Raw genomic sequence first — 20019 nt, 5'->3', positions numbered from 1 at the left:
TTGAGGTACATTATATGAGATGTTGCAACTGTAATTCATCACCATCAGCATTATCAAGTGCAACTGTTTATTTTACTTGTACTTATTTATTTACAGAGTATTTTTCTTATATATTGCGGTGAACACGTGGAAACTGTATCAATAACAGTGCACAATACAATATACTGTACATTAGCCGAGCTCTAGAGTGAATGATCTGATGTAACATAAACGTTGGTAAAACAAATATTTCCTCAAAGAAGTGAGAACGACAGACGATCTGCATTAATAGACACAGTTATTGGTAATAGTGTCCCACAACTGATTAGCAGAAGTATTTCAGTAAGACAGTGATAACGTGAGTTAGCCAGTTAGCAGGAGACCTACACAATATAAAACTCAAAACTAAGTATTTTGAACACCATCTTTCAAGAGCAAGCGGTTTGTGAATCCTGTATTGAACTCTGAGATTTGAGAAGCAGTCTTCAGTAAAATAAAGGGAGCACAGCAAAAGTTTAGGAATAAACTGCTGTGAACTTTAACCACTGATTCTTCACATGCTCGTCCTTGGGCAGTGGAAAAAAACTGGCTTTACCTTCACATTATAGAGCACAGCGCTGTCTTCTCGACATGATGCTATCCAGTATCCACAGGAATCAGCTGTTGGTTTGACGTTAAAGTTTTCCCTGGTGTCTGCGTGCAATAAGTGGGCGGGCAATATTCTAATGTTTCATCTTGACTTCACAACGAAACGGCTTATGACTCGTTTGAAAAACAATTCATTACATTGACTCAGAGTCGACTCTTACTTTTGAAAGACAATAACTTTATATACGGTGCACTTTCAGATTTAAAACTTTGCAGGATGTGTTCATTCACTTAGAGCTATGTTACACACTACACGAAAGGTCATTTTCAAAAATCCATAATAGGGGCCCTTTAATGTATACAGTAAACACTATGCATTCAGTGTAATTACAATTATATTTATATATTTTTATTCATTTATTTATTTAACCAGGAAGGTCCCGTTAAGATACAATATCTCTTCTAGTCCTGGGGCCTATACCATGAAGCCGGTTTAGGTGGCTAGCCAGTTGTGTTTCAGTTTAAAAACCCAGGGTTTTAGGCACTATGAAAGTGGTTTGGCTTTTAGCAGTGTTTATCGCCATAGTAACTTACACTCCACGCTTAACCTGGTGCAGGACAGGTTATGTTCCAGCTAAGAGATCTCAAACCGAAATCGGACCAATCAGCTGTGAGCAAAGGATAAAGTCACTCCACCTGTTTCTACTCCAAATTAAAGGTCACTATAGCAAATTATTTATTAGCAACATATTTTTAAAGACTTTAAGCATTAAAAATGTATTACTAACAAAAATATATTTTGGTGAGGAATATTATAAATAAGAATATACAACAATATTAAAAAAAAATTGATGATTTGATGATTTGAATTTTTTTATATTTGTGGCTGAAGTTATGCAAGCTTACTTGGGGACATGGCAGTTTAGCCTACTTGCACTAAAATCAGAGTAATTATTTTTTAATTAATTAATCCTGGGTACATATTATTGTGTTCTATGGTAAAGGGGGATTAACTATTTAGGATGATCATTTAGAAACAAGTATTAGCCCATTTTTACTCAAAATATACCACATTATGTCATGAGTCAAATGGCACCGAATGCTAAGAATGACCCAGGTATAACCCTTTTGTTCTGGTCTGGGCATTTAAGGCTAGGTGGCAGAGCAAACTTTGGGAACCTGTAATCAGGAAAAAACCCATACAGTGCTGTGTCAGTGTTTTTCCATTGGAAAACACTTACAAACCACTGTATGTCTCTGTTAGGAATGGATTGCTTACTTTTAGAGTCATCTTTGAGTAATTGATGACATGTATTTATTATTTCTGAATTGGCTTTTAATCATTTCCTTGTGTAATTGGCATGATACATTTTTACCTGACAAATAAATGTTACATCTTGATTTATTCTGAAGTATTCTGAAATCATTATTCATAGTAGATTAAAGTGCAGTCTGGTGTTTCCGCAAATCTTTGTCTAGGATAGATCAAACCGAAGGCACTAATGAATGGAGCATGGGGCACATCATTAAAGGGCACCTATTATGACTCTTATCACAAGATGTAAAATAAGTCTCTAATTTCTAATGTATGTATGTGAAGTTTTAGCTCAAAATACCCAACAGATAATTTTTTACAGCATGTTTAAATTGTCATTTTTTGGAGCTCAGAAAAACATGCTGTTTTAGTGTGTATCCCTTTAAATGCAAATGAGCTGCTGCTGCCGGCCCAGGGGGCGGAGCATCACAAGCTCGTGCTCAGAGCCAGGGCAATCTCATCTGATAATATCAGAACAGAAACTCTCAGTTGCAGTGTTCATTTCGACTCAGAGTCGGACAATAATGCCTACAGAGCCAGAGAATATATGCTGTATGGAGATAGAACAGGTATAGTTTAGTTTAATTATGGTTATAACTTATTTGTCATCTGCTTTTATCCACTATTAATACAAGCCTGCTGTAGCAGACCTCGTCCGAATGATGACCAAAATATACTGACGAGTTAAGTAAAGTTTATTGTACATCACACAAAAGATGAGCGTTAGTTTTACTCCAGAGAATCTCTGTAAGAGCTGAATAAACACAGTATAAGAAGTGCGCATTAAAGTCTTATCCATAAACTCTCTCTCTCTCTCTCTCCCTTTCCCTTTCATTATCATCAACATACACAGCGAAGTACAACTACAACTACAAATACACAAAACACTCGTTACAACTAACAGTAAACAAAAATAAACACACCTTTTCAGTGGGTGCTTAATAAACTGGTAAACCTTATATCCGATGAGCTGTCATAAAGTGCGCGCTCTCACTTTCATTTTTGCCGTGATCAGTAATGTTAGGCGCTCTCTGGAGACTGTAAGCTGGATCACGAACAGTACAGATCCATCCTCGAGTAACAACGAGAGTAAATGAAGACTGCTATGTTCATTCTTACATCCAACAACAACACACCTCAATCGCTTAGGAGACATTCTTGTCTACAGCTGCTCAAGCGTCGAAACACTGGTGGAGTGTGTCCAGCTCACTCAGGGCGGGTCTATGCTCAAACCACAGTGTCAATCAACAGTCGTGGGAGGGGCCTGTGCAAAGTGACGTCACATTGCCCCGAATCTGAGAACAGCTTGTTCTGAGACAGTGCTTATGATTTATGGGGATTTTTAAAAAAGCACTGGGTGGATTTTTATCATTATAGGGTGGTTGTGTACACACACTGCCAACACACATTTATGTTCAAACACCATGTAAAAGTGAATTTTGCATAATAGGTGCCCTTTAAGGAGACCTTCTGATTTCTTACTATCACTGACTTAGCACGTTGCATCTTGCAACAAATTACACCTTTTGGGAAGCATGGGCGACCGCTTAGGGTAAAATAGTTGCACTGCACCCTCTGACTATTTCAGAACTGGCTACGGTTGTGATCGTGAGCGCACATTCGCGACGTGACGTCTCAAAGCGACACTGGGCCCTTAATGAATGAATAATTGAAAATATGGGATACCCAGAGTAATCAAAGATCTAAATTAATTCATAATCAATATTTATGATTATTTTCTAATAAAAAACACACGCTATAAATTTAAAGGGTAACTAAACCCCTGGTCAGAGCCTGACTCCACCCACTGGCAATATTTGAAAAATGCTGGAAAAGTAGGCAGAGCCCAGCGAAGGGTTAGGAGTCTGAGACGCGTCTCTCTGTCAATATTATGAAGCTGCAGACTCGGAGCCTGCATCTACAGTCCCGCACCCAGAGTCCCGCATTCTCAGACCCCTCGTTTTTCGAGACAGCGCCTCCTGCTGTTCGGAAGATCGTATAACACCCTTATCCAAATGCCATTGAAAACATCAGAATGCAATATTACGGTCTCTTTTTATTTAAAGTTATCCAAATAAATATTTGCGTTTCCTGCTTAATGCATGTGCCAAAAAAATATCATTGTGTTCTCAAACTAACTAATTACCCAGTAGTTATTTTTTGAGCGTGGGTGTAATTGAAAGGAAATTACTGATGCAACCGATACAAATACAAATTGAACTATCATCTGAAAAATATTATGTGACATTACATTGCTACAATGTTTTAGTTTGTTTTTGTACAATGTTTCAAATTCCATTTTTTTTCTTTCAGCTCAACATATAATGGTCTAATTAACATTATACCATGCTAACATTACAAAACCTGTTTTTTGATATTTTGAATGTGAAGCAAAACTCAAATAATAGACAAAACACCAATAATGAACAATTCTGTACTTTATTTAACGATCACCTTAATCACTGTCATCTTGCTGTAAACAGGACAAAGCAAAGAAAAAGGGAAGAAAGAATTGTGTTAGTGACTTTATTTTCTTCTTCAATTGCAATTAAAAAAAACTCCTCATTTATAAGTTGCTTTGGATAAAAGCGTCTGCTAAATGAATAAATGTAAAATGTAATGTAAATGCATAAGGTAAAATAATTACTTTCTGGGAGGCAAATGTTGCTTCTTTTCTCATTCTTTTTGCAATCACCCGGTCAAATTCCTCAACTTCACTAAAATAAAAGATGAATGCCATTGTCAAAAATATTGTGTAATAATAATTTTTTTTTTTGCATATGCAAATTACAAGCATACCTAGGGTGATAAGTAGGGCCACGAAGGAACACCTCCTCAGCCTCCTGCCAGGATAATGCCTGCAGCTCACATAGGCCATAAATGATGGCCTGTCCATATAAATAAATACATTAATTAATTAATGTATAAAACATTTCAACTTATGGCAATATTAGAAACAATCCAATTGACAAACATGTGCGGGCCTACCTCAGGAAAAAGAAAACTACAAATGAGCTCCACTTCATTTGTGAAGTTCAGTTGAGTTTTACAATTGTGTAGCAGAGCTTTGAGGTGTTCAAAAAGAATGGCACACTGCTGCTCACTGTCCATGAAGATTGGCACACGTGGCTTTAGGGGGAACCACTTTGATGGTTTCCCATTGAGAACATCCTGCGGGGCAAACAAAAAGTGTTGTTTTATATATACACAAGCCATCAATGAATAATTGGCATAACCATGAAAATATAGCTAAAGAGCATATTGGATAATCAATTGACAATGTTGAAGTTGACAATGATCACAGCCCTGGGTGAGTCATTTAGGAATGCTAATCTTTAAATGGTGAAAAATGAGCATTTCAGTACCACTAAATGCTGCTCTGTTCCCTTTGAAGACACAATGCAGTCCACCAGTGCTTCTTCAGTTCTTGTCCGATCTTGGACTGCTTGGACGTGCTGTGGGACATCTTGTGTGGTGCTTCTGCTTCTTTTTAGCCTATACAGAGGTTGAGTTTTTGCCTCCAATAAGCATTTTGCCTCGTCTGTCCAGAAGGCAAACCTGCGCCCATAGCTTGCAAACAATAATAAATAAAAAATTATAGGAATAATAATAAAAAGAAAAGAAAAGAAATTGTCGCTTAAGAGAGTTATTAAGGGTGTTTAGTTACTCATGCTAAATAAAATGTTGTATTGAAAAAATATTCAAAAGTAAATTAATTTAAATAAATTTAACTCATATATGGGACCTCTGAATAATATTTTACCAAAATGTACAATACTTTTTGACATACCCGTCAATTTGAAATCGTTCCATTAGCATAAGGCACCACCATTTTCTAATCATGGGCATGTCAACCTGAAAGAAATGCCTAGTTAAAGGTCATACTGTTTTCTACTTTTACCAAATAAACTTAAAGTAAATAAAATAAACATAAATTTCCTTTTTTTAACTTACCTCTTGGAAATCGAACTCGATGTCACAGACCATTGAGAGGGTGTACTGAAATACAGGAGACAAGCTGTTGTTAACACTGTTCACTAGACCTTACTTATAAACAAATGAAAGACCCTACCATCAGCACAAAAACACCACAGTCATTCCCTCTTGTCTGACGTGGCAAAGCCTATGATTGAGAAAATGAGAAAGTCAGTTTAGAAATTAATAATAGATAAAAGGTACGGATGCAAAATAATAATTTGTGCAGTAGAATTATCACCGAAAAATCCTTTCCAGTCATTTCTGTCCAGATCCCTGGATCAATTTGGTTGGCAATTTGTCTGTAGAAAAAAAAACATGAATATGACTGATCAAATTTAAATGACAGCTCATCTGTAACCTGAGAACAGTGTCAGACACACCATGCAAAACAGGCTAAATGAACGTAGCCAAAACATGCAAGAAATGGCTAGGAGAACATAGCCAAAAATTAGAGTTAAGGCAATAGAACATGGCCTTTAAACTTTGAACAAAGCTAATTGTATAGTAGAACAAAAGCTAGAAATGGCTAAAGGAACATAGCCAAAAATTTGAGTTAAGGCAATAGTACATGGCCTTTAAACTTTGAACAAAGCTAATTGTATAGTAGAACAAAAGCTAGAAATGGCTAAAGGAACATAGCCAAAATTACATGTCTAAATTCATAGGTGGACCTAAAAATTGCTCTGTATTCCTCATCTCCAAAGCCGGATTCGTGCTCTGCATACTGAGAGTCTAAAAAGACTATCTCCCTTCGAAGTGGCCTCATAATCTATAATGTGTTAAGGTGTAACAAGATTTATTTCTAAAGTTCTTGGAAGAAGCATTGATGATAAGTTTAGTTTTAGAAACACAACAATTACGCTGTAATCAACATATCTATGAGACACTCAATATCTAGTAAGAAATAATTCCTTACACAGACAATGTAGTGGTCAGGGCCATTAGCTTTTGTCCATGCTGGAAAGACTATCAAGTCTTTCATATCTGCATCCTCCTAAAATTGATTTCAGAAATTATGAAATTTTTTAAATAAGAATTTATGCCTTTTTATAGTTTTTACCTCCCACTCACTATATACACTCACCGGTAATGCTGTAACAATGTTTGGGGTTTCCTTCCAAGTAGGAACAACATAAAAGTTCTCTATGCATATATCTTTGCCCTATGGAAAAAGAAAGCAAGCAAAAATGTAGGTTGATTCAGACACATGTATACTCTTTGACAGTTTACATTGTAATATTTTATATACATACAATATTCCGAGCCATTTCAATAATAAGCTGCATGCAGGCGTTTCCAATCTGCAATAAATAATTAAATTAGTCACTCATTAGTGAATGTTTAAATACAAATATAGCTTTCCAAATGCAGACTGCTTACGTGGGAATCCATATCCCTCAGCAAACCCAAGCTCCAAAACTCCTCTCTAATGAGACACAATTTCCCCTCCTTGACAATAATTTCAGCTCCAGGCCGTTTGACATCCAGCACGTAATCAAGCTATAAAAAAAAAATTAAATAGTCAAACAATAGTGCTTGACTGCAAATGCATGCACATTAAATTTCAACAATAATTTTACCAGTTTTTCTTGCACTGGATGCCAGTCCCTTTCCCATGGCTTTACTGGTGAAAAGTATTCCAACAGGGTTGTTGGTCCCAAAGCAGCGGCTTCTGGTGATGCAGTCTCACTCACTGTAGGGATGGCAATGGTTGCTGTAATGGCTGGTGATGCAGTCTCACTCACTGCAGGGATGGCAATGGTTGCTGGTGTTGCTGAGGGTTTTACAATGGTGTCTGTCACTTCTTCTGAAAGTAAGGTAAAAAACAAACAAGCTTAGAAATCATAAACTTTGTGTCGCTCCACCTGAGGGAGGGGACTGGACACAACAATTTACTTACCTACTGACACATCCATGGATTCATCAGATGTTATATGTTCTACAAAAACATAAATGAACAGATCAGTCCAATGAGTAATAAAGTGTTACATTCATATAAAAAGTTCACAAGTACAGTGAAAAATTACCCAAAACAGCCTGGCTGTGGACATTCATTAGAATGTTTGTCTGAAACTCCTTTTTCATGTGCTTAAGTCGTTCTTCATTTTTGCGAATATTGTAATGGTGAATTATGTTTCGCATGAGAAACACATGAGTCGACGGCAAAGCCATGTTTAGGAAGTAGTTGTTTTTTTTTAGTTTTGCAAATAACTGTTCCACGACTTGGCTGTTAACTTTTCCAGCCAGTTGCGGGACCAGGCGAAGCTTCCGCAGTGAATCTCGAGCGTCCTTTGTGTTGTCCTCATGGAACCGGTCCTACAGAACATAATGTTCTGCTGAACCAGTTATAGGGTGGCCATCAGGGTCAGGATTTTCCTTTTTGCATGTCAGCCAGGGTAGTGACACCTTTACGTTTCCAGCTTTGGCTTTCGCAATGTTTTCTGCTGTTGGGTCCATTAACCTCCCTTCAAATGGTGTGAAGGGTATTGTTTGTGGTTGTCTTAGGTTAGTGTGGGTTGACAGTCCACGTGCAAAGTCGTAGATGACAATGTTCGGCATATGCTTCCATGAAAGAAGCATGTCCGCAAAATCACGCGGGCTCTCTGCTCGGATGTTGCATTTCAAACTGTAGACAATGCCACACGGACACATAATCACGGCCCAACCACCTAAAACGCAAATACATAAAAGAAAAGCAGATTTTTAGAAACTGTAATCCTTTGTATACTTCATGCAAGACCTAATCATGTTATCAATGACACATTGTATATTTTAGAGTTACTGCTATTACTGTTCTCATTTGCAATATTGAGGGTTACCTGAGGCAGCCCAAATTTTCTCAAAAACTTTGTCATATGCCTCTCGTGACTTCATTTCTTGCGAAAGTCTTAAAAGGAGGTCAGTTCGAGATCCAGTGGCATCCAAACCACACTCTCTGCATAAATTTCTAATCACCTGCACCTATTAAAGAAAATGTGTGTCAGTGAATCCCTTAACCCTTAATAGGACAACATAAAATTATGACAACATTGAATAGAGATTTTACCTTCTGTTTGCAGAGCTCATCTCTCAGACGATCCTCTGAGACAGTTATCTCAGAGACCTCTGCTGCTTTTGCTGGACGGATCTTCTCAAATTCTGTGTTAAGAACACAGTCTGAGCGGCGTGTATTTCTCCCTATCCAGGGTGCCCAAAAGTGAAAACTTGGAGGAACACTGAATGGATTGTTTTTTTGACCTTTGGGAAACAAAACATGTCAGTATATCGTAGAAATCAGCATTTTACCTTTTGTCTTATCTTATTAAATACAAATCTACATAGGTGTAACATTTAATAATTGCTGGTGGATTTGCTTTCTTACTTGAAACAAATCCACGGGCAATTCTTTCCTCTGTCAGTGCCTTCCAAAACTGTTCTGAATCCACATCTCCATTAAAATCTTCTGGAGGTTGTGCAAGGTCACTCACTAAAGGAAATGAAGAAAAATGTTAATAAACCATGGTCTACCTTTGTGCAATCCATAAACTAAAAGGGTTTTTTACCTGACAGATGAAAAGATGCCTTCTTGTGAAGGTCCATTATGACCACAGGCGGATGGTCACCACAGGTCACACAAGAATACTGATATTCATGGTCTGTTAGAGCTTCAAAATGAAGATAACCATGCAAAACTGTATCGGCTGAGGGGAACTGGACACCTGTAGTTAACTCCAAATACTCAACTATTCTGCTGACTGCAGTGTGGACCTATGATATAGAAACGGCACTCTTAATTACTGCTATTCATTAAAATAATAAAAACAACTTTAAAGAATAAAGAAAAAATATACGCATCACCTGCAACAGGTTTCTAATAGTGAGGCAGAGAGGTAGATCAAGAAGGACATGGTCATTGAAATTATGTAGACCTTCACTCCACTCTTGGTACCGGTACAGTGCTCCACACTGAGGACAGTATTTGTAGTATGTAGAAATATCTGCAGACACAAAAGGTGTAAAAAAAGGAGTGGCTCAGTTCAAAATACAACATTATCAGAAGTACAAAATCACATCCATAAAAATAAATAATAATCCACCTTGGACAATTCCTGAGGTTGTAAGAATTTTAGCCTTTTGAGTAATACAGATCGGGTCACTGAGGACCATGCGGTTTGGACGGTGGTAGCACAATGTCTCCTCAGGAATTAGGTGTCGTGGAAATTCCTTATCCACTGAAGAAAGTCTCAAATGGTTGGGAATAGTAGAAGGTATCTTTTTGTTCATTAAGATGTATTGTACCATGCCTTGTATTGCTGGAGCATCCTTTGGTGGGTAGGTGTTTTCACCCACATGAGTTCCATCACTTTCCTCCATTGCTGTCACCTGAAACTCCTCACCGCTCCTTTCAGTGCTCCGGACCTTCCGAAAGAGTTCTGCATTGGTTTGGAATAAGTGCCATTTTGCGATGTATTTATGCGTGCATGATCTCTGTGTTTTTGCACAAGGACAGTGCCATGAATTTTTTTTTGTATCATAAGACACCATGACTCTGCCTAGTCTGCTGTAATATGAAATAGTTGGCTCATGAACCGATATAAATTTTTTAGATGGAGGGGCTCCAATCTTTGACAGAACTGAAAGTGGTGCATTATTTTCTTTGGCTAGGGTTTGACGATCAACACACAGTTTAATTTTGTCCTTCCCAAACCATTTGCTTTTCACCATTTCTTTAAGACTATCTTCTCTGAGTGAGGGCGAGGTTAAAAAGGTTTTGCAGTATGAAACTGACCGGAGGTGTACACACTGGTATGACTGCAGTCCACTTCTCGATGCCAACTCCATATTAGCTTGGCACTCACTAAATTCACAAGAAACATGATGTTGTTCCCCCCATATTTTAATTTGAACATGGAGTGGAGTAGAAGCCCCATGAATACTTTTGTGGACTGCATACAGTCCATTCTGGGGATCTATGCATTCACTTTTGAGATGGGATGAGGATGAAATGTCCATCATTTTTGCTGTGTGTCTTCGTTCAATGTGCCTTTTTAATTTTTTTTTGTAAAATGTCAAATTACATTTGGGGCATTTCTGCAATACTTTTGGACCCACACGGATGCCAGTTTTTGTGACTGGCCTGACAATGGCAGAGGTGGTTGGCACAGAGGTGGCAGCAATGGCTGTGGTGGATGGCGCAGCAGTGGGAGGCACAGAGATGGGAGCCACAGTGCTGGGCGGCACAGAGATGGCAGCAGAGGGCGGCATAACAGTAGGTGGCACAATGATAGATGGCACAGAGGTGGCAGCAATGGCTGTGGTGGATGGCGCAGCAGTGGGAGGCACAGAGATGGGAGCCACAGTGCTGGGCGGCACAGAGATGGCAGCAGAGGGTGGCATAACAGTAGGTGGCACAATGATAGATGGCACAGAGGTGGCAGCGATGGCTGTGGTAGCTGGAACAGCAATGGCAGTAGCTTGTGCAACACCAGTTGCCACAGCAGTGGGTGTGCTGTTACAGGCATCAGTGGCACTTGCTCTCTGAACATGCTTGTGTTTGCAGGATCCTAAATGTGTGATAAAATCTGGCTTTCTTAAAATTGTGGACTGACAGTACAAGCAATGGTAATGTTGCTGGGTTCGGCAGGGGCGACCGCATCGATGTATGGTGTACCCTGGAATACAACAGAATGCAATTGCACTGTCACACACAGTCTTATGATCTTTCAAAAAGCAAAAAAAAAAAAAAAGATGTTTGCTAATGTTACCTTCATGTTGCACTGCTCTGTTGAAGTGTCCCTTAATATGTTTCTGAACTTTGGACAACTTTGTCGGTTGGAAATATATCGGGGCGCAGAATGGGCAGTGAAAATCACTGCAGCATTTATTACATTTCTGTATTTCTGGAAGTGAATTCCCCGTTTGAATTGTTATATCCATCTTCAAAAAAAAAAGAGAGTCAAACTCAAATTCAAAATTTAAGACCACCCCACAGAGCCCATACAGTCAAATTTCAGTCAAAACAAATTAAAACAAGGAACCCCCAAAAAAGGCCAAATGACACATTCTAACTCACATGTTAATACCATATTAACCTGGTTAATACATAGTGAAGGCATAGCAAATTTGATTATTAGGCAACTGTAGCCTATGAGTTGTAAATGGCTGGCAACAACTTCATATCACAGTAAAAATTAATATTGATCCATTTTAATACTTACGTTTAAGAACTAATTTAAGTAGTCTACATTAATTATATAAAGTAAAATAATTATTCTAGCATTAATTAATTCAATTTATAGTTTTAGGAGAAAAGTTCCGATAATTAAAAAAAGGTAAATCTGATTAAATAATTAATGACGACATTCTTTGATATTAACACACTTAATGTATTTAATTGGTTTACTTTAATGTCAACTACATTTTTTACAATGGCTTGTCTACAAAAAGTCCAAGGTTAAAGGCTAACGTTAGCTATCAAAATATTTTCGGGGAAAAAAGGCGAAAAAACATACATTAACGGCTCAAATTTTGTTACAAACTATCATTACAAATATTAAATAGACTGTTCATATGTTGGTGTATCGATGAGCTATAAAGCAGTTTGATTAAAAAAGAAATCATTGAATAAAATTGACGATACTCACCGTGTTTCGGTTCTTCACGTGTTTATCCATGTGTTTATCCGATCCAATTTGATAGGTGGCGCTGTCTCGAAAAACGAGGGGTCTGAGAATGCGGGACTCTGGGTGCGGGACTGTAGATGCAGCAGGCTCCGAGTCTGCAGCTTCATACTACTCCTCTCTGTAGGCAAAGGCATGGTTAGCTGGTACCCTCTGACGTCAGAGGGTACCACAACTTTCAATAGGAAAATTCAACTGCAGTAGCCACTGTTCAACCTGAAGAGGGCAGCACTCAGATGTTTTTACACCATATTTTGTAGAATTAAAACACTTAAAAATCAAATGTCAAAAATATTACTTGAATCAATGAACAGTATTAAAATATGGGCAGCGTGTGATTCAAAATCGAGCTACGGCTTGAAAATGCAAGTTTACACAGGAAAACCTCCAGGGATGCCACGTGAAATAAACATGGGAAGAAGAATAGTCCTGGACATGATGGATGGATTTCAGGGACATATTGTCACTTGTGCAATTTTTTCACTTCATACGCTCTGGGCACAGCTCCTAAAAAAGAAAATTAGAATGATTGGCACAATCTGCAAGAACAAGCCAGAGCTGCCAAGTGCTCTGACCAACACAAGAGGCCGGGCGATATACTCATCGCTGTTCGTCTTTACAGAGACACATGCCATCGTGTCTTACCTCCCCAAGAAAAGTAAAAACGTCCTTCTGATGAGCACTGTCCACAGCGATCCGGCACTGAGTGAAAGAGACGACCAGAAACCGCAAATGATCTTGTCCTACAACAGCACCAAAGGGGGAGTGGACAATCTTGACAAGGTATTTGCTACTATTTTTTTATTGATATAAATATATATTATATATACACACACATAATTTCATTAAAAAAATGTTTTAATTCTAAGCTAAATGGCATGTAAAGAGAATTGAACTATCACTGGATGTCAGCAGTAATACTAAATGTATATGCTTTTTTGTGATATTCCAGATTGTTGCAACCTACACCTGCCGGAGGAAGACAGCTTGCTGGCCCATGGCAGTGTTTTACAATATGGTAGACGTGTCGGCATACAATGCATTTGTCATATGGAGGGAAGTAAATCCCAGTTGGAGGCAGGCCGACAGCTTCAGGAGGAGGCACTTTCTGGAGGACCTAGGAAGAGCGCTCGTGTGCCCCTTTCTACAATCGAGGAGGCACATTCCACACACCCCAGCCTCTCATCAACTCATGAAGAAAGTGCAGGAATGCGATGAGGATGCAGTTTCCTCCACGGCTGGTCCCTCCCGAGCTCGTCCCTCCCCACCTGGTTCCTCCCCACCTGGTCCCTCCCCAGCCAAAAGGTGGAGATGCAAAAGTTGCTTGCCACAGGAGTTGAAAACGGGCACCATTTGCTCAAGGTGTCACATTCCTATTTGCAAGAGACACTCTGTTGTTATATGTGAAAACTGTAATCTGTAATTAGTTAGTATGTAAAGAATATGTAAATATAGTTAGGATACATTTTTATTTCTCTAATTTACTGTTTAATAATTATTATACTTTTGCTGTTATTTTAGTTTTTTGTTTATAATTGCCGTTGCCAATTTTGAGTTACTGTTCATAGAATAGCCTATGTAAATAGTATGCACATAATAATGTTATTTTAGTTTTTTTTTCATTATTTGATGTTGCCAATTTTGAGTTACTGTTCATTGAATTTGTTCATTGAATTGCAAAAAATAATTTTAATGAAAATGTTTATAATGAAAGATTAATAAAAATATGTTATGACTGAAAGAATTGCATTTTTATTAAGTTAGAATTAAAACAATGGGTAACAAAATGCTTTCCATTTGTTCTCTTTCTAATGCAATGTTCAGGTTTGACTGTATTATAAAGTAAAACTGGCACTTCAAATTACCATTTAAACCAACCAAACAAACAGAAAACTTGACAAAAATTGTCTTTGAGAATCTGTTATTATATATTAAAATCAACAACCTGAAAAAAATGGGCAAATATGTGCAAAAATCATTAGAATTCACAAGCCTTTCTACAGAGAGCTTTAAATCCACTAGTGGTAAAAATGTGCTATTGCATGATAAAAATGCTCAATGTGTCCACCGGATGGCACCGATCTCATTTCAAAAATTGCTTTCATGAGGCCTAGGCTTGACTCTAAAATGAAATACAGCTTTATATATATATATATATATATATATATATATATATATATATATATATATATATATATATTAGAGGTGGGCATAGATTAATTTTTTTAATCTAGATTAATCTGCCGAAGGCATTGAGAATATGTGTGCTACCCAAATAATGACTATAAAAGAACGGGTTTCTCAAGCCAGGTGGCGCATTAGACCAGGGGCTCATCTCCTGTTTCCAAAATGCATCACAAACTGCTTGAGAAAGCTGTTCTACTCATAGACTGTAAAAGGTTACTACTGTACTGTTACTGTCCGTAGGCAACATTAGGTAGGCCTATGTTATTATCAACTACTATAGGCTATCAATTAGGGATGGGCGATATGGCCTAAAATCTATATTGTGATATACATTGCAGCCTCTTGCGATAACGATATACAGTATATTATAATAAAACCATTTCAGAACAGATTACACAGACCCATGCTAAACAACTGCTAAATGTATTTTTTTTTAAAGGGTGTATGTAGTTTTGAGAACAAATATTGTGCAAAACTGTAAGTATACAACATAATTTTGCAGATAAATAAAATTTAAGTACACTAGCTGCAGAGACTTAAGTAGGTCTAATGTTTATTATGGCTTGGAGCTTATGAAACCCCAAATTTAAAATTAGAATATTGTCTAACTGATGTCTTTTCAGTAAAAAGAAACACAACAACGATTCTTAAAATCGAGATTATGTGCTACACCACTAAGATATATTGGAATGGGAATAATACGCGCGCGCTGGTATTCAGTGATATCATGTTTCGTTTTGAATTTGAGGTGGTAGAACGGATTAGTCGTGTGTTAACTTACCGAACTGTTACCCCACACACTCTGTATATAGTTTGCTGCTGCTCGTCTGACGGCTTAAACCCGAACCAAGTCCAAATAATGGATGTTGCACCGATCTTTTTCACCAGCTTTCACTTTCAGCCGTGTTTACTTAAGATGACGACGAATATGCGTTGCAGCCGGGTTTACCTCGCGGCCGCGGGTAGATTGCGTCATCATAGCTTGTGTAGTATAGAGCCATCTCCCAACCCAACTTGGAGAATAGATTAACGGCGATATTTTTTTTATCGCGCGATAAGAGTCTCGCGTTAACGCAGCACGTTAACGCCGATAACGGCCCACCACTAATATATATATATATATATATTAATTATATATATATATACACATTTTCTATTATATTCAATGGGAAAAAAATATGGGTCATAATTATTGCATAAATATTGATTATAAATCATAAAATTATCTCAAAACACCAAAAAAGAAAAGAAAAAATATTACTGAACAAAAATATATTTCATTGATTTTACTAAATTTTTTATTTTATTTTATTCCGCCTTCCGGTCATTTTTGACCCGAAAGTCCTGAGTGTGAGTCATAAATGAAGAGGGTTAATAAAGCCCCAGTCTTACAGATCATTAACTAAAAAAAGTTGTTTTAGGGTTTAGTTACCCTTTAAGCGTAGAGCTAATATCGAAACTAAATTCTAATAATTTAAGTGAACTTCACTGGAGCGCTGAAAAGACACACACGCATTATCCCTTCGCCCACACCGTTGGACTCCGTCTTTGGGCCAATGGGTGGTCTTTACAAGGGCTACCCAAACCCTAACCCTTTTGCAATCAATACTTAACAGATCTTTACGAATAAAATTAAAATGGTTTCTTTTACAACTTGTTGGGTTATATTTATATGAATTATTACATGTCAGCACCCGAATACTATCGTTAGACCTAACTATTTGTTACTGTTCTATAGTATTTATCTATTTTTTAATTTGTGTATTTTTATGTTTATTGTCTGTTCATTTGTCTTTATTAGTTAGAGGAGTTTTTGCTGTGGAATCAAAGTACTTAAAGTGTTCTTTAAGTAATAAATGGGAAGCAAAGTTACATTGGTCTCAATGCCCCCCTTTTTATTTGTATTTCATTTATTTATTTATTCACAGTGTAAAACAGTAAATTAAATTGACTTAACAAAATAAGCATAAAACAGTGAGAGTTAGAAATAGAAAGAATGTCTAGCTTTATACAGGAAAAGGGAGAATGAGAGATGCCATTGAGGACTTGAGTCTGGTCTATGGCTTTAACTCAGTTTTCCAGGAAGTCGGAGCTCAGACAAAGAAGAAGAGCAGAGACCCAAAAAAGAGTCAGAGAAAAGAAGAGGCCAGAGCATCAGTTGCAATCTTTTTTTATACATTCTTTGACCATGTTGTCGCATTTTCCCAGAAGAAAATGATTTGTGAGTCCATAGCTTGCAGGAACTTCTTCAGCCAGCAGCCGCTATCATAATAAAACATTCTCTCCCAAGCCCGGTGCTCCTCCTCCTGTCATGACGCAATCAACAAACATTACCGTAATATTGCTAATATCACACACACGTGACCAAAAACCAAACTAGGTTCTGTTTCAGAGGATGATGGATGAGCAGGTGCATGTGCATCTCATGAGCTTAAATAATTAGAGATGCAACACTTTTAATCCTTGCAGAATGTCTTCCTCCTCCTCACCCAATAGACGAGAGTATTCACCTGATTTCCCTCTGTAGACGAATACGGAGGAACAGTTTCTATCCAGCAACCATCTAATCTACCTCAACACAGGCTTCTTATCTTACACATTCATTCCACAGCGCAGTCACGGATGTACATATGCGACTCGCACAGACACTACATGACTATACTGTTATATTGTATAAATGTATATTTGTAATTTATATGTTTCTTCTACTTATGTATATTTTATTCTTATCTTTTAACAGAATTCATGGTGGAAAGCAAAGTAAGAATTTCATTGTGCAGGGAACTGTGCATTTGACAATAAAGGCTTTGTACTTTGAACTTTATTGTGTCTCAGTAAAAGGCTCAGAATGTGTGGCGCAATGTTGATAATGCCACTCTGAGCTCAAAGAACCCTCTGCAGACAGTGCTGTCTGTCTAGTTCTGTATGTCATTTAGTCTCTTAACTATATATATTTCAGTGTGGTCTGTCTATCTCTGTTTATCTGTCTTTTTCAGAGTTGTTCAGAGTTGCTCTTTTTACCTGTCATTTCGCAATCATTCTGCTAAATGCCATGTCTCTGCATAGTTTCGCTCCCGTGTTGTTTTTCTCTTGAAAAACAGGTTCTGGTTTAACAGGTTTAAGTTCAGAAGAAAAAAACCTTCCCCCCGGTCCTTTAGCAAAAAGCTAAATTGAAAGAAGTTTCAGAACTTCTGCTCAAGACGCCTGTTCAGTGGAGGAACAAGAAACATCTTATTCATGGTTAGTAAATATTACTTTATATAATACTGAGAGATATTGATTTAAAAGTGTCATGTAACCGTTCACATTGATTCAAGATTTATCAGACAGCTTTGAGACTGCGCATATCTGTTTTTTGGTTGTTAAAAAAACTCAAAACAATTATTTAATCTTTTAAAGTAATAATAACAAATTTACAAAACAACTTTCTGATGCAGCTCGGATGACTGTATCTTTGTTCTGTATTTATGCACATTCATCTCACAACCTTTATTTCAATGAATTTATTTAGATTGTCAATCTGTATTTTCATAATTTAGTCTGTCTACAGTAACATATTCTGAGTCAGACTTTGACCTCCTGCTTTTGTGTGTCAGTGTTTGTGTGTGATCAGTGGTTAACATGTAAATAATAAGGTGCTGGAACGCAAAGTGTATATTAGAGCTGAGGGATGACAAGGAGCGCACAGGTCCCAGAACGTGTACAAAACAAGCGGCAACCTCCCCGTCTCTCTCTTGAAACCAACACGGAAGTGAGTTAAACTGCAATTCGTTGACTGGCCGCTTGGTCTGGCTGCAGAAGTGAGTCAAATCTGTATCTCCCCCATGTTAAAATTACCAACTTTACAGCAGAAAAAAACATGTTTACAGCCTGGATCTCTATGTGGCTTTGGTCTATACAGCTAATTTTGCCCTTCATAACAACTGTGAGGGGGGTGAATTTTTTTATAACTCGTCCGTTTAGTTGATTAATATTTAAATTTAAGGGTGTGGCCACTTGAGTGACAGGTGGATTGCTGCTGTCAATGCTAGCCGTTTGTCTGCTGTTACTAGCATAGACAGTATACTAGCCGTCACTTCACCTCAGCAAATGTTAGCTGCTGAACTTGCCTTCTCTGCAGTGTTTGTGCTTTTTTTTCGGGATTATTTCATAAAATTTAATACTTGGGTACAAAGCCCACGTCTTTGGATTCCGTCGTTATCGTTTGAGAGAACAACCAGCGCTGTATTTCAGTTGTTTTCCTCTGTGAACATGGATGTATGTCTGACAATTTCTTTGCTTTTTGGGGTTTTCAAATTTAAAACGTCAATAAAGGCTCGTTCATTCTGCTATCATGGAACAGATGGATTATAATATGCTTATGTACTGTCAGATGAAATCCTGCAGGCGTCGGCGCTTTCTCCGTCCGTGCATTAAAGGTGAACTAAGTAACTTTTTTTACCTTAACTGAACAGCTTCGGAGTCATTGGAATGGTTATATTACTTATTTCGGGTTGAATGGTGGTCGTTTCGCACCCCCCTGGTGCCCGTGAGCGGAAAATACGCACTTGCAACTTTGAGCCGGCGGGCCGCCGGCCGCTGCGTCAGGAAGTCTCGCGTGATATCAGGTCTCGCGATGTAAACAATTGCTTTACGGCCAAAAGAAATCTGCTAAAATGCTGTCATTATTGCGCTCCCTCACGCTGTCCGAACCCGAATGAAGAAGACGTTTTAAAGAATGTCCCATCTGCTTTGATGTCGTTGATCTATAGCCTCTGGTGTCTGAGAATCACCAACGAGTTTTTACGACAGTGTTGTCAAATATCTATTCCGAAGCTGTGGGGGGAGCTCTAGAGAGAAACCTGCGAGCAAAAAGCGAGAATACAGCGAAGAAGTCCCGAAGCTACTGAGTGCTGCTTTAAATGCACATGAATGAGCGCGGATTTTCTAGCACATTTACTTGCACTTCAAAGGCAATATATCTATGGTTTAACGGTTTAACCAATTTGAGAGGCGGCCAAAATCAGAATTTAAAATGGACTGAATAAGCTCTCTACGAACTTGAGCGATGCCGCGCTGACGGACCATGAAAGAGTGACTGACATGTAACGTTATGCACATAAATCACTGTCACGCACAAACACTCTCGAAGTAATACACAGTCTCACTTGTAGCCATGTCTTTTAACTATTATAATATTTCGAAGGGCAAAAATAGGAACTTTTAATTGGCTTTACATCATCAGCTAACTCGACCACGTCGAGCTGGGTGATTTCAGATAACCAGGCTCATATCTATGGCCAGGCTTCTTAGCTCCACTCACGCCCCGCCTGT

General features: G+C 38.0%; 2 protein-coding genes across 6 annotated transcripts; both read right to left on the bottom strand.

Moving 5' to 3' along the window:
- Nucleotides 1–4302: 4302 nt before the first annotated feature.
- Nucleotides 4303–8164, bottom strand: LOC309496594 (PWWP domain-containing DNA repair factor 4). Of its 4 annotated transcripts, none has more exons than XM_082166621.1 (11): nt 6945–7022; nt 6777–6854; nt 6099–6159; nt 5955–6005; nt 5837–5881; nt 5673–5737; nt 5248–5452; nt 4871–5053; nt 4682–4770; nt 4530–4599; nt 4303–4355 (listed from the first exon to the last, which is right to left on the bottom strand). In XM_082166621.1, the coding sequence occupies exons 2-11, from the start codon at nt 6800–6802 to the stop codon at nt 4338–4340; spliced, it is 813 nt and encodes a 270-aa protein (XP_082022747.1). In that variant the 5' UTR covers nt 6803–6854; nt 6945–7022; the 3' UTR covers nt 4303–4337. The 4 variants fall into 4 exon arrangements, 1 of the variants encoding a protein (XP_082022747.1); XR_014205177.1 differs by lacking the exons at nt 4303–4355; nt 4530–4599; nt 4682–4770; ... (1 more) ...; nt 5248–5452; nt 5673–5737 and adding exons at nt 7114–7161; nt 7241–7360; nt 7441–7556; ... (1 more) ...; nt 7761–7799; nt 7888–8164 and having other exon boundaries at nt 5841–5881; XR_014205178.1 differs by lacking the exons at nt 4303–4355; nt 4530–4599; nt 4682–4770; ... (1 more) ...; nt 5248–5452; nt 5673–5737 and adding exons at nt 7114–7161; nt 7241–7360; nt 7441–7667; nt 7761–7799; nt 7888–8044 and having other exon boundaries at nt 5841–5881.
- A 5-nt stretch (nt 8165–8169) lies between these two features.
- Nucleotides 8170–12635, bottom strand: LOC309496593 (uncharacterized protein). Of its 2 annotated transcripts, XM_082166620.1 has the most exons (8): nt 12484–12635; nt 9937–11511; nt 9698–9837; nt 9403–9607; nt 9222–9326; nt 8907–9097; nt 8680–8821; nt 8170–8529 (listed from the first exon to the last, which is right to left on the bottom strand). In XM_082166620.1, exons 2-8 carry the CDS (start codon nt 11234–11236, stop codon nt 8177–8179), a joined length of 2436 nt encoding a protein of 811 aa, XP_082022746.1. In that variant the 5' UTR covers nt 11237–11511; nt 12484–12635; the 3' UTR covers nt 8170–8176. The 2 variants fall into 2 exon arrangements, with proteins under 2 accessions (XP_082022746.1, XP_082022745.1); XM_082166619.1 differs by lacking the exon at nt 12484–12635 and having other exon boundaries at nt 9937–11763.
- Between the last annotated feature and the right edge of the window lie 7384 nt (nt 12636–20019).

Source organism: Leuciscus leuciscus (genome assembly GCF_965113295.1).
Source record: "Leuciscus leuciscus genome assembly, chromosome: 4".
Taxonomy (NCBI): Eukaryota; Metazoa; Chordata; class Actinopteri; order Cypriniformes; family Leuciscidae; genus Leuciscus; species Leuciscus leuciscus.
The sequence above is the reverse complement of the archived record's forward strand: the minus strand, read 5'-3'. Positions and strand labels throughout refer to the sequence as shown.